The 15,114-nt window shown below is 33.5% G+C and overlaps 1 protein-coding gene and 1 long non-coding RNA gene across 2 annotated transcripts; one reads left to right on the plus strand and one right to left on the minus strand.

Annotated features, from left to right (window-relative positions):
- The first annotated feature begins 1,256 nt into the window (after positions 1-1,256).
- Positions 1,257-11,235, plus strand: LOC143242387 (uncharacterized). The gene is made up of 2 exons (XR_013022594.1): positions 1,257-1,336; positions 11,042-11,235. It is a non-coding gene; the product is annotated as an uncharacterized LOC143242387 (long non-coding RNA).
- Positions 11,236-13,055: 1,820 nt separating this feature from the next.
- LOC143242722 (protein HEXIM1-like) lies at positions 13,056-14,278 on the minus strand. The gene has a single exon (XM_076486192.1). It carries the CDS (start codon positions 14,174-14,176, stop codon positions 13,313-13,315), a length of 864 nt encoding a protein of 287 aa, XP_076342307.1. The 5' UTR covers positions 14,177-14,278; the 3' UTR covers positions 13,056-13,312.
- Positions 14,279-15,114: the final 836 nt, after the last annotated feature.

The raw sequence follows: 15,114 nt of genomic DNA on the forward strand, positions 1-15,114 counted from the left end.
GTATCGAAATCAGGTTTCTAGCGGCATAAGTCCGCATATATACCACTGTGCCACTAGGGGGCACATCAAGTTTGTTTTATCCATGACCGCCTTTCAAATAAATAATACGAAAGTCCTGATTTTTGCAAACTTTGTTCATTCCTCCTTTTCGACTGATTTCTTCATTTCTAGTGTTTTATTTTTTTAAAGAGTTGTAGAACTAACTAAGGTGGGTTTAGATCCGTGCGACATCATAAAATAGTCCCTGTACTGTAAGCTGTAGGTGCGTTATAATCCCTCAAACTTTGAATGCCAAGTGATATGGTGCTGGTTAACGGATATCTGCCCTCTCGTCAGATATCCAGAATTAGGGATGACAGAAGATAGGTTTTGCCATAGATAGAAAAATAAACAATACGAATAAAAACAAATACACTATTATAAGTGCAGTAATATTGCTATGATTAATACGCAGTCTTACGTCATTCCTAACGATTTTCTATCTTTTAAGTATGGTAATTAACATTTAATAGCTAAGACTATAGATAATTCCTACGTTGAGTGTACCGTCACTTGAAACGGAACGGCTATTATTAGTTCCAAGTTAACTTGGTCATCATTACGACCTTCCAACATTCATATGCATAAACTAAGTGATAAACAAGAGAAATTATGTTTTCGTATTTTATTGTTTACAAATATGACAGTTATTAAACATTATAACAAATTGGTTTGTGTTAAAAAACTAAATTAATAATAACATAACCGATTTTTGTACTTCAGAACAGCTCATATAGGTATTAATTAAATAAAGCAGAAAACAACGTTTCGACCTGAAGATGACCTAAGAAGGTGGAAACGTTGTTGTCTGCTTTATTTTGATAAAAGTTTTAATATTCATACCAGCCGTATTGATATACATTTGAAACGACTTTCATTATTCAAACTGTCTTGTGTATAGTATGTCTGTATAATTTTACACTCAAGTCTTATAGTTCGTATGCTCATCAGCAGATGCCGCTATGCAACAGTTAAATTTGGTTTTGTAGCTGTACCGCTACAATAGAGTAACTACATCGCTAGTAGGTGAGAACTCCCCTAGGGGCTGTCAATGCTTCGTAGCGGGAGGTAGGTTCCCCTTGGGGGCGTTTTACTTTGTCATGGAAGATGGATGTTCCCATAAGACGTTTTATAAAATTATTTTCTTACTTAATGTTCACGTGTAAAAACAAAATGAGAAATAAAAGTAAATATGTGTGTATTTTCATATCAGGCTATCTGCTGAGTCTACCGAGGAGAATCGAATCCCTAATGTTAGCGTTGTAAATCCGTATACCGTGTACTAGCGAGGACGAAAGTAGGTGTAAGACCCAGCTTTTCTAAACAATTATTTACTATTTTAAAATTATCTATAGTAATATCCAGAACCGAAGTAAATAAAACAGATTATTCAACATTCAAACGTAAAACAATAAATCTTTAGTAAAATATTAGAAAAATACAAAACTTCTTTAAACTGCCACTTTTAAATATCTTAACAATAGAATATTTCGAGAGTAAAGTATTAAATACACGTAAGAATGTGAAGGTAATGTAAAGGTAAGAATGTGAAGGTAGTAAAGGTATCCCTCATGTGTTTTTGATTTGGAAATTCTATCAAATGTCAACATTGTGATATTCTAAAATTATGGATTTCAAACATGAATAACATACATTTAACTAAACTATGGTGTTTATTTTGTGAAATAAAAAAGTGAAAATTAAAAGTGTTAAACTTTATTTCTAACATAATATCTAAAGCTAAAGTTGTTCACAATTGACAATTAATAACATGCAGAGATAATAAACACGTCTGTCTCATGAACTTCAGTTGTCATGATTACATGCAGCAGTTGTTCTTATGGTTAGTAGCGTGGATAATCAGTGTAGTATGATTATTAATTTGTCAATAATTCCAGTTTGATATATAACTCGTATAATAAAACACAGAGTGAAGTAACCTAAATTAAACATGAAGTTTACATGAAACCCACAGACACTTGTAAATATCTCGACTAACACATAACTTGTATGATACAGAAGTTTACATGCAACCCACAGACACTTGTAAATATCTCGACTAACACATAACTTGTATGATACAGAAGTTTACATGAAACCCACAGACACTTGTAAATATCTCGACTAACACATAACTTGTATGATACAGAAGTTTACATGAAACCCACAGACACTTGTAAATATCTCGACTAACACATAACTTGTATGATACAGAAGTTCACATGAAACACACAGGCACTTGTAAATATCTCGACTAACACATAACTTGTATGATACAGAAGTTTACATGCAACCCACAGACACTTGTAAATATCTCGACTAACACATAACTTGTATGATACAGAAGTTTAGATGCAACCCACAGACACTTGTAAATATCTCGACTAACACATAACTTGTATGATACAGAAGTTTACATGCAACCCACAGACACTTGTAAATATCTCGACTAACACATAACTTGTATGATACAGAAGTTTACATGAAACCCACAGACACTTGTAAATATCTCGACTAACACATAACTTGTATAATACAGAAGTTTACATGAAACCCACAGACACTTGTAAATATCTCGACTAACACATAACTTGTATGATACAGAAGTTTACATGAAACACACAGGCACTTGTAAATATCTCGACTAACACATAACTTGTATGATACAGAAGTTTACATGCAACCCACAGACACTTGTAAATATCTCGACTAACACATAACTTGTATGATACAGAAGCTTAGATGCAACCCACAGACACTTGTAAATATCTCGACTAACACATAACTTGTATGATACAGAAGTTTACATGCAACCCACAGACACTTGTAAATATCTCGACTAACACATAACTTGTATGATACAGAAGTTTAGATGCAACCCACAGACACTTGTAAATATCTCGACTAACACATAACTTGTATGATACAGAAGTTTACATGAAACCCACAGACACTTGTAAATATCTCGACTAACACATAACTTGTATGATACAGAAGTTTACATGAAACCCACAGGCACTTGTAAATATCTCGACTAACACATAACTTGTATAATACAGAAGTTTACATGAAACACACAGGCACTTGTAAATATCTCGACTAACACATAACTTGTATGATACAGAAGTTTACATGCAACCCACAGACACTTGTAAATATCTCGACTAACACATAACTTGTATGATACAGAAGTTTAGATGCAACCCACAGACACTTGTAAATATCTCGACTAACACATAACTTGTATGATACAGAAGTTTACATGAAACCCACAGACACTTGTAAATATCTCGACTAACAGATAACTTGTATGATACAGAAGACAGGCCTAAGAATAAGAAGTATTATAGTCACACAGGTCAATGGTTGTTCTGAAAATGTGCAGACAGCACACATTCTAAACTGTTGTTTGTTATTAAGCACAAAGCTACACAAACAGCTACCTATGATCTGTCCACCATGAGTATGGAAACTCGGGTTCCAGCTTTTTAAAACCACAGACATGCCGCAGTACCAATGGGGGACTTTCCTAATGGTATTCAGAAAACAAAACACAATCAGTACACACCAAATCAAGTAAAGACCCAGTGGAGGAAAGACACCATTTGCAACATTTGTTTGAATTTAGTATAAAGCAACTAGAGAACTGAGCTAATTTTGAAGTGGCATGCTAAATGAACAACAGCTATTCAACACCAACTCTTGAACAGAAATATTTTAGTTTTATCACTATCTTTATACCATACTCACAGTCCCAACGTTCAGAGCAATTTTTTTTTCGTCAACGGGTATCAGCCATGGAACTTCAGAGCCACAGTCTGGGTTCCACGTAATACGTACTACTAACTGGGTACCCTACCTTCACTGAAACACAAAAACACCAAATATGGGTGCCCTACATCCACCTAACACAAAACAACATAACCCAGGTATCCTACATCCACTGAAGCACAAACTAACAAAACTAAGTTACTTTACATCCACCTAACACAAAATAACAAAACTAGGTTACTCTACATCTACTTAACACAAACTATCAAAACTAGGTTACTCTACATCCACCTAACACAAAATAACAAAACTGGGTATCTGGGTATCCTGCATCCACCTAACACAAAACAAAAACGTGGGTATCCTACATCCACCTAACACAAAATAACAAAACCTGGGTATCCTGCATCCACCTAACACAAAATAACAAAACCTGGGTATCCTGCATCCACCTAACACAAAATAACTTAACCCGGATACCTTTCGATAGGTTCTTCAAAACATTACTTTATTTAAGTCCTCCTAGGATATAAGAGCCTTGAAAAGTTGATACCGCACCAGGATGTCTGTCAATAGGACCCACGATCAAATCTCAAACACAATCGGGGCTTGTCACAGCTCTGTTCTTCCACGCAGTGTTGACTGTACTCCTTGAAAGGTTTGAAGGCCTTTGAGAAAAAGATTACTGTAGTAAGATACACGTTTTCCAAGTTGTCCCCGGTCGCAGCAGCACAAGAGGTCAACAAGCCTGGAACTTCGTGGACCGCAAAGGCTGGCCATGACGTCTTTGTTATAGCATCTCCTTCGTGGTCACTCAGCCAAAGCTGATTTCTTTTGCCGGCAGTTCGTTTCTGCTTCACCTGGGGTTAGAAGACCCGTCGGGCAACCTCATCTGGTGTTGTCCGCCCGTCGAAGTGGTTTGCCAAGGTGTGGCAGACGCTATCGCTTGCGAACAACTACTTGGAGCCAATGGCGTTTGCTGGGGACCCGTCATTGGTACTATCCATGACAAAAGCGTATAGCACTTAAATAACGAAGGTGATATACAGTATTAACATCATCATTTTATTAGTAGTATATTACTGAGACAATTAGCTGGATATAAAACGTGGTATCCTTAGTTAGAGAAACAAGCATCTTTATACTGACCATAAACTTCAAATTTTCATTGAAACAATCAACAACACCTGATGACAAGTAGTTATGTTTTCACATATTTCAACCTCAGTTTTAAGAATTTTAAAACAACCATTAGAGCCTGTATATTAGTTTAGTCAATTTCACAAATCTAAATCATTCTGATTTAAAATGATTTGTTTCTAATTTACTCGGAAGGTAGGTCAACGAGTAATTGTATTATTAAATATTTCATCTCCCCACAACATAAATGTTTAGTATTTTATTATTAAATATTTCATCCCCTTCATCTCCCCCACAACATAAATGTTTAGTATTTTATTATTAAATATTTCACCTCCTCACAACATAAATGTTTAGTAATTTATTATTAAATATTTCATCTCCCCAAAACATAAATGTTTAGTAATTATATTATTCAAGTTTTCATCCACTTCACCTCCCCACAACATAAATGTTTAGTAATTATATTATTCAAGTTTTCATCCACTTCACCTCCCCACAACATAAATGTTTAGTAATTATGTCATTAAAGATTTCATCCCCTTTATCTCCCCACAATATAAATGTTTAGTAATTTATTATTAAATATTTCAACCCATTCATCTCCCTCACAACATAAATACGTATTATTTATATTATTGATCATTTTATCCCATTCATCTCACCAACAACGTAACTTTTTTGTAACTATATTATTAAATATTTCATCCCCTTCATCTCGCCACAACATAAATGTTTAGTAATTATATTACTAAATATTTAATCCGCTTCATCTCCTCCACAACATAAATGTTTAGTAATTATATTACTAAATATTTAATCCCCTTCATCTCCCCCACAACATAAATGTTTAGTAATTATATTACTAAATATTTAATCCCCTTCATCTCCTCCACAACATAAATGTTTAGTAATTATATTACTAAATATTTAATCCCCTTCATCTCCTCCACAACATAAATGTTTAGTAATTATATTACTAAATATTTAATCCCCTTCATCTCCTCCACAACATAAATGATTAGTAATTATATTACTAAATATTTAATCCCCTTCATCTCCTCCACAACATAAATGTTTAGTAATTATATTACAAAATATTTAATCCCCTTCATCTCCCCCACAATAAAATGTTGAGTAATTATATTAGTAAAAATTTCATCCCCTTCATCTGCCTCACAACATAAATGTGTATTAATTATATTATTAAATATTTCATCCTCTTCATCTCCCCCACATGATAAATGTTTAGTAATTATATTATTAAACATTTCATCTCCCCCACAAGATAAATGTTTAGTAATTATATTATTCAACATTTCATCCCCTTCATCTCCCTCCGAATGTAAATGTTCAGTACTTCTATAAGATAAATAGATCCAGCAACATCAAGAGACTACCTGTATAGATGTATTATAGATCGCTTGAATTATTGTAATATGAATTGGTGAAAGTATGATTGGAACATAAAACAGTAAATTATAAATGAACACAAGTAGGTTTCACTGAAAACAAAATGTGGAAAAATTTACTGTCAACAAATCTTTTGAATTCCGTGTAACTTGTCTTCAAGGTTTTGTACACTTAATCCCCCTAACATCTAAACTTTGAAACTCACTATATCACTTATTACAACAACTTAGTTCTTAGTTTGAACAGGAAAAACTGGTTAGCTGTGACGTACCTTGAAAACTAAAAGTTCTTTTGAGAAATTCTGAGGTGTTGAAGTTTTATAAAGTTGTTGTTTATACAGTTCTGATGTTTCTACTTCGATATTATATGTTTGAAGTTAATGTTTGGTTACCAAATAACAAATATTCAAACATAATCTAGTGTAACAAGCAAAATTAACATTATGTTAATTAAACATGTTATAAATACTGAAATACATGAATACTTTGTAAATTGTCCAAAACACAACTAGAGAATAATGCAGTTTCATGTCAAAGATACCTTTAACACCTATCGAATAAGTTTGTTAATACGAGATGCAACCTTTGCTTACAAAAACACCTTAAGGTTTCCCATAATAATCTATTAGTAATGGTAGTAACAATTATCACTCAGTGTGATAATGGTAACTCAGTGTAACAAGTCTTTAAAACTGTTATAAAACTGTCCATACATTAACAGTTGTTTATAAAACTAGTTCACTAGTTCTTAAAAGAGTATTCAAATGTTTCCTTATATGATAATATTTGTTACATTTCATCAGGTCAGTATAGTATTCTTACACGTATTGTAACATTGTATCTGATGTTTACATTCGTGTCATGACTTTTAAAACCATTATCATTTGTTGTCAAGTTACACAGAGTTCCTTTGGCAAAAAGCCAGTACAAGCCAACTTTGGTAAGCTCGTGTAGGACAGTGCTGGGTGCCAAAAGACAAGAATTCCCTAAAATAATTATTTTTAGAAACAATATCTCAAGCCCTCATTGTTCAAGATCTAAAATCGTTAAGATATGCGGAATATCTCACATGTATTACCAGTCTAGCCTCGTTCAGTGAAAACACATGAACTAACCCTGCGTTCAGAAGGTTGCCATGACAATACTCCAGACATGTTACTCGAAATATTACTGCATAACTTAAAACAATATCTGGAAACTAGTGAATGTTTTTCACAGTAATGTGATGATAATATAGTCAGTGTTCTAATTTTACAATACTGCAGTATTAAACTCAAAGTAGTGTTTAACGTAAAACCAATTCAGTGTATTGTCTTAAACTGAACGAAGTGTTTAACTTTACAATCAGATCAGTATTGTCTCAAATTGAGCGTAGTTTTAACATTACAACCAGTTCAGTGTATTGTCTTAAAGTGAATGTAGTGTTTAACTTTACAATCAATTCAGTGTATTGTCTTAAACTGAATGTAGTGTTTAACTATACAATCAATTCAGTGTATTGTCTTAAACTGAACGTAGTGTTTAACTTTACAATCAATTCAGTGTATTGTCTCAAACTGAACGTAGTGTTTAACTTTACAATCAATTCAGTGTATTGTCTTAAACTGAACGTAGTGTTTAACTTTACAATCAATTCAGTGTATTGTCTCAAACTGAATGTAGTGTTTAACTATACAATCAATTCAGTGTATTGTCTTAAACTGAACGTAGTGTTTAACTTTACAATCAATTCAGTGTATTGTCTCAAACTGAATGTAGTGTTTAACTATACAATCAATTCAGTGTATTGTCTTAAATTGAATGTAGTGTTTAACTTTACAATCAATTCAGTGTATTGTCTTAAACTGAACGTAGTATTTAACTGTACAATCAATTCAGTGTATTGTCTTAAACTGAACGTAGTGTTTAACTTTACAATCAATTCAGTGTATTGTCTTAAACTGAACGTAGTGTTTAACTTTACAATCAATTCAGTGTATTGTCTCAAACTGAACGTAGTGTTTAACTTTACAATCAATTCAGTGTATTGTCTTACACTGAACTTAGTGTTTAACTTTACAATCAATTCAGTGTATTGTCTTAAACTGAATGTAGTGTTTAACTTTACAATCAATTGAGTGTATTGTCTTAAACTGAACGTAGTGTTTAACTTTACAATCAATTCAGTGCATTGTCTTAAATTGAACGTAGTGTTTAACTGTACAATCACTTTAATGATTGTCTTAAACTGAACGTAGTGTTTAACTTTACAATCAATTCAGTGCATTGTCTTAAATTGAACGTAGTGTTTAACTTTGCAATCAATTCAGTGTATTGTCTTAAACTGAACTTAGTGTTTAACTTTACAATCAATTCAGTGTATTGTCTTACACTGAACTTAGTGTTTAACTGTACAATCAATTCAGTGTATTGTCTCAAACTGAACGTAGTGTTTAACTGTACAATCAATTCAGTGTATTGTCTTAAACTGAATGTACTGTTTAACTTTACAACTTGTTCAATATGTGGTCTTAAACTGAATGTCGTATTTAACATAAAACTAGTTTATTATATCGTCTTAAAATGATCAAAATCAGCATTAACATTTTAATTAAGTAATCTACATTAATGAAATCATTTTGTTTGTTTAAGATCAAAGCCGAATTGGGCTATCTGCTGTATCCACTGTACAAAGTAAGACTGAGCTCCAAATTTCATGGTTCATAGAGTCTCCGTTTTCCCATCAAGAAACAACACGATGAAACACTGTCTGAAAATCATGATAGTAAAATCCTATGAAGTAGGTTTGTTGTCGTATCGTTAGTACATATCGCACAAAAACCTTTGAAACCTGTTCAGTGATTACAACATAAACAGCTGCAATGAGAGGGCGCTAGAACAGTAGAAAACAACATCTTGTTGTAAAATTCATCTGAGATTTGAAAAGGTCGTTATGATAAAATAAACGTGACGTTGCCTATTGACCACCAGAGGGTCTCAGAATGAAAACCATCGTTTTACAGATTAAGTAAGTCACAGTCTGCCCGACTTCAAAGAAAACAGAACTCATCTCTTGAGTGTAGGATAGTGCAGTCTCGAAACTAGACTTCTCGTTGTTTGTTCTGAAGTCAAAAACGTTAAAATAAATAAAATATTCTCTGACTGGTAACAAGAAATAAGTAAACAAGACTGAGTCTAAGTACTGTACAGAAAAATAAAGACAGTGTACCTCACCCCGAAAAAAGACAGAAACTTCTAATGATATGTTATCGTTGTAGATGTACTGAAATCAAATTTAATCGAACATTTTCAATGTGTAACTTTTCAAGACACTTCATATACCTGTATAAGGTAGCCTTAGCAGGTATTTTAAATCAGTGAGTGCGAGTTTCTTATTACATCGTAAAATATGCTGCAGTAGTACACTAAAGAAATACAATGGTTAAAACTATGTAAATGCTCGTGTATATACAGTGGTTAAAATGATAGGTGCTCGTGTATACACAGTGGTTATTATATGTTCACTAGCAATAACAGCGAAAGAATTTGAAGTAAGTTACAAAATCAGACACATAATTGAAAGGTATCGTTGGTTTTATGATATAAAGTGTTTCATTTAACCAGTTGTTGTTTTTTACTGCCACTGTTGTAAGTATAGTTTACTGAACTTAATAATTATACGTATATGGTAATCGCATATTCCATAACTATTTGGATTTTCTAATTTAGTAGCATGTAACTACAGAAGTGAACAGTGGCCAAATCTTAAACACCTAAATACGTGGTTGCCGACGAACACAGCCGACCATTCGACAATAGAATACCGTCACTATATGGCTGGATGAACATACCACGATCTCTAAGAGGAAGGGATATTCGTTTGATCAGAATGTTTAAATTAAAAATGGGTCTAGAACCAACGAAGAATTGTTTGTTTGTTTGTTTTGGAATTTCTCACAAAGCTACTCGAGGGCTATCTGTGCTAGCCGTCCCTAATTTAGCAGTGTAAGACTAGAGGGAAGGCAGCTAGTCATCTCCACCCACCGCCAACTCTTGGGCTACTCTTTTACTAACGAATAGGGGGATTGACCGTCACATTATACACCCCCACGGCTGGGAGTGCGAGCATGTTTAGCGCGACGCGGGCGCGAACCTCGGATTACGAGTCGCACGCCTTACGCGCTCGGCCATGCCAGGCCTTCCAACGAAGAAGACAGATCTTGAAATAAAAAAAAAACTCTTGAACTATATTCTCAATGAAAATCCTGACAGCAGACCTTTTATTACACTAATGGTTCCCAAATCCCGCCTCAAGAAAAACTAGGGCAACACTATTATTTGTAAAGCAAAGGCTATGGTTATGAAAAAGAACCTTCCAGCCCCAAAGTGACGTATTTCCTGGTGCAGTTAACAAAATAATATACGAACATTTGAAGTTAATGATGGCACACATACCAAAAATTAACAAGTTTCCATCTAGAACTCAGTAGTTACTGTTGTTTTGAGAAAAAAAATGTAAAAACATTAAAAAGTGCAATACCGTGTTAACACTTACACCCCTCTAATCTTATATGTTAACAGAGGGGTGTATGTGTTAACATGTAACACTTACACCCCTCTGTCTTCCATGTTAACACAATCACCCGTCTGGTCTTCTAATCGATTTCTGTATCTTTTGTCTATTTTAAACGCAACTTTAGAACTCGACGTATTCGCACGTACAGGATTTGTAGAAAATTCGCCTTTTGCATCGAACGATGGTGTATAATCATGACCAACAGATGAGGTAACGACCGATGATGGAGGGAAAAGTAGGGAAGCTCGAACGTGATTTTCATAAGGTGTGATTAAGTCTCACTAATCAAGCAACAAATAAACCATCTTTGAAGTCTCAGATTTCAGTTTTCTTTCTTGAGCCATTTCGCTTTTAGTTTGTTGGTTTAAAACAACCGAAACAACAAAGTAGCTTCGTTTAATTAATTACAAAGTTTTCACCCATAATCTACGTTTTGAAGGTTAAAACTGTAAGAATGGTTTGGAATTTTCAACAAGTGTCGTTAGAAGTAACCCTTAGTGTGTGTGTCCTAGCGATTCTTAAACGTGAAACAATGGCGCCAAACGTTACGTGAACACGAATTGACTAAACTTCTAAGTCGTTTAATTTCAAACATTGCTATATATGTTTCTAACTGTTAATAATAACAGTAAGTTGAAAATATTTTTTATAATATAATGTTTTTCGAGGTATGCAGCTTTTATCGATATGTGAAATAAAATAGAGTACGTTATATATTTCTCACACAACTTTTCAACATTCTTATCAGACTAGACTAGGCTTCAGACAAACAGTTTTCTTTACCGATATATCGATTCACAATAAAGTTTGTAAGTATACGTATGTGAAAATGGACAGTATCTTTAGCCTCCAAAAAATAATTCACACGGAAAAATACTAGTCCAACATTTTGTCCAAAAATAAATTATTAAAAAATCTCAATTTCCAATGAATATCTTCTGTTTTAATAGTTTCTATTGTTATTGTTTAGAATAAGTTTACTAAGTTTTTTTTTCAGAGTAAAACTTATAACTAAATATATTCGATGTATGTCGCTTTTAGAGAAATAACATGTATAGTCTCACGCGGTTTACCGTTTTTGAAAGCCTAAGTCGTTCGTAAGTTCACAAAATCTAGCTATTTGAGCTAAATTTTTACGGTTTCAGAAAAATGTTTCGTTAAATTACTAAATATATTACCGAAATTTTATATCATTACAATTTTAACTGTTGAGCGCTGCTGCCAAAATGACAAACTTACATTGAGACTGTGTAATTCTTTAACAGTTGAAAGTGTTCGTCCGTAGTTTTAGTTACTATTTTAGGAATATTATAAATTTCAAACTGTCATAACACAGTTAGTGTTTTCTAAATCATTTACACTTAACAATAAGTAAATACAATTTGAAAGAACGGAACACTAACGTAAGTTAAATTACAACTAGAACCTATTATGCTAGGCCTTGTATTACATGCAGAGCTTTGTACTCTCATCTGGAGAGACGCGTTCGAAACACACGAGTAACACTAAGTCCTCTCTTTAGCGGAAGACAGAACAATGTTGACTGGCTATCTTCTTTCTGGTCAACACATCAAAACCAGCCTTTGCTTTAGGAACTTTGCCATATTTAAACTACAAAAACACATATTACTGCGATGTTTCATCACGTAAATAAAAAAAAAAAAGCAATATTAAACCAAATATAGTTTAGGAACACCAAATCATACATTTGAATTTGATTAACAAGGTATATATTCATTTCTTATTTTTTTTACATGGTATGCTTGAGATACGTATGTTTAATTTATACTCTAGAATACCTGTATCTTTGTGGTATTTTCCTCCCGAAAAATTCCAGCTTGTTTTTCTAATTATGAGGCCTAAAATAAATGCCAGAGAAACAAAATCTATCTTAATTGATTTAGTCTAACTTTTGTCTGATGAACTAGTGGAAGCCTTTGATAATAGCTTAAATTAAGTTTTTAGAGTTTATATAATCTATGCTTTGTAATATTTATTATTAGACCTACTAAATAATATTTTCATATATGTATTTCTGTCAGTCAGTATGAATAAATTATCCAATTTGTTTTCTGCTTCACGAATCGATAAAGTCAAATTTGTATATGACTTTAAGGATTGGTAAACTTGCTAGTAACTACATTAATGAAATAAACTTTAATTAGTATCTGGTATTTACAAATTAACGGTGGAAGTTCATTCCTTCTACAATACACTGTAAACAATAGATGTATGTTTTAAAGTCTTAATAAAGCCTTCAGAGAATAAACTCTCATCAATTTGTCTTTTGTAATAAACAGTATAACATGAAATAAAAATATAACAATGAAATAACTTTTTGTACATCTGTACAACAATGAGATGACGACAAATGGTTATGAGTTTGACAGTTTTGTCACGAGGATGACGAAGCATCACTAACCATACTTCTCAGTTTCTCATTTTCTTTCTTCAAATGTTGGTTTTCCTCCATTAACTTTACAATCTCCTGTTCAAAAACTCTAGTTTTTTCCCACTGCTCTGCAGCCAGGGTCTGCACTTCCCTGTCTGTAACGGATTTTTTTGATGGCACACAATCTTTAGCGTGTCGTAGTTTCACTTCCAGCTCTTCAACTCTGTCTTCTAACTGTATGTATTCTTGAACAAGATCGGTTTTCGTCATGGAACTTAATCGTTCCGCGTGAACGTCTTCGTACGTCTCGCTAAACTGTTGTTGAAGGAAATCCTCTTCGTCTTCCGGAGAGCTGTAAAATTCGTCCGAAAACTCACCACTGGTTTCCCGTTGTATGTGGCGATGTCCGTCGTTGATGTGTTCATAATCAGGTTCTTGGACATTATGGTCGTCCATGAGGAACTGTGTTGTATTGTACGGCGCTACAGCCTGTCCCTGAGCAAACATTACTTCACGAACTCGGTTCGCTCTCATGGTTTCCCGTTCATCTAGTTCTCGTCTTTCCTGCCAGGATAACTTGTAATAAGGCTTCCACTTCCGTTTTCTGTGTCGATACTTACCTCTTCGACTCTTTTTCTTGTGTTGTAGTCCATCTTCACCCTTTTCTCCTTCCAAATCATTTCCATCACTCTGGCTACTAGTACTATGTCGGTCGTAGTCGTTATGAACATAGCCACTAGGTGGCTCTTGTGATGCGATGACTACTGACCTTGACGGGGAGTCTAATCTATCGTCTTCTTCGGATCCAAGCATCTCTACATGAAATGTCTCACGGCGGCAAATTACACCGACTTCTGCCATTTTCATCAAATATGACTCAAATTAGTAAATATAATATATATTATACTACAGATTCAAAGTAAACAACTTACACTTACTCTCCATCTATCACACGAGTTATGACAAAATACCTTCTGATTCTACTGTTTATCGTAGACTATTAGTGCAGTATTCCTCGGCTGCTAAAAATAGATCGACAACAATATTTTAATCATTGACTTTAAATTCATCTAGATATGCTATATTTTACTTATTTCCACTCTTTAATATATTAATAAACATATATATCAAGATTCTTTATAATAAGGTTTATTACAAGAATACTAATTTACTGAACGAATGGCGGATTGATACAAATCTTTCCCAGCTGGGAGGTCGACCAGTAGTTTTTATTGCCATCTATCGGACACAACGTAGACTGCATTAAACGAACAAATTATATATATAAAATAAACATTTTAGACAAACATTCTAGTTCAGTTTTTATACCTGAATGGATTTTACAACTTCACGAGAAAATAAAGTTTACATTTTTAACATTTCAAGATTAATTTGATTATTAGTAGTGTATATAAAGTATAAATTACAAATTCATTTCTAAATATTCTTGACGAATCTAAAAATTTGTGCAAAGTAGTTAGTTTTATTAAACTACCTAAAAATGAAAACTAAAGTTATTTTTCTTGATGTTGAGAGCTACCTTGACACAGAAAAATTACGATTACGGAAAGAGAACGTTTTCAAAGTCCATAAAAGTATAGCTTCTCCATTTGAACTTCTATCATATTTGTGACTTTTTATCACACTGCTACAATTATAATCACGTGAACAAGGTATAGGTAGAACCACGTAAATAAGACATAAGTCGTGCCTGGTGAAGTAGCTGCACGTGAACATTGTGTAGGTAGAACCACGTAATCAGGTATTAGTATTGAACAAAGTGAGGAGACAACCGCAATTCAAAT

This window comes from Tachypleus tridentatus, unplaced genomic scaffold (assembly GCF_004210375.1).
Source record: "Tachypleus tridentatus isolate NWPU-2018 unplaced genomic scaffold, ASM421037v1 Hic_cluster_2, whole genome shotgun sequence".
In the NCBI taxonomy this organism is placed as follows: domain Eukaryota; kingdom Metazoa; phylum Arthropoda; class Merostomata; order Xiphosura; family Limulidae; genus Tachypleus; species Tachypleus tridentatus.

Bases quoted from the DNA above. Each gene is read 5' to 3' on its own strand.
- LOC143242722 (XM_076486192.1), bottom strand. From the start codon at position 14,176: ATGAAAATGGCAGAAGTCGGTGTAATTTGCCGCCGTGAGACATTTCAT.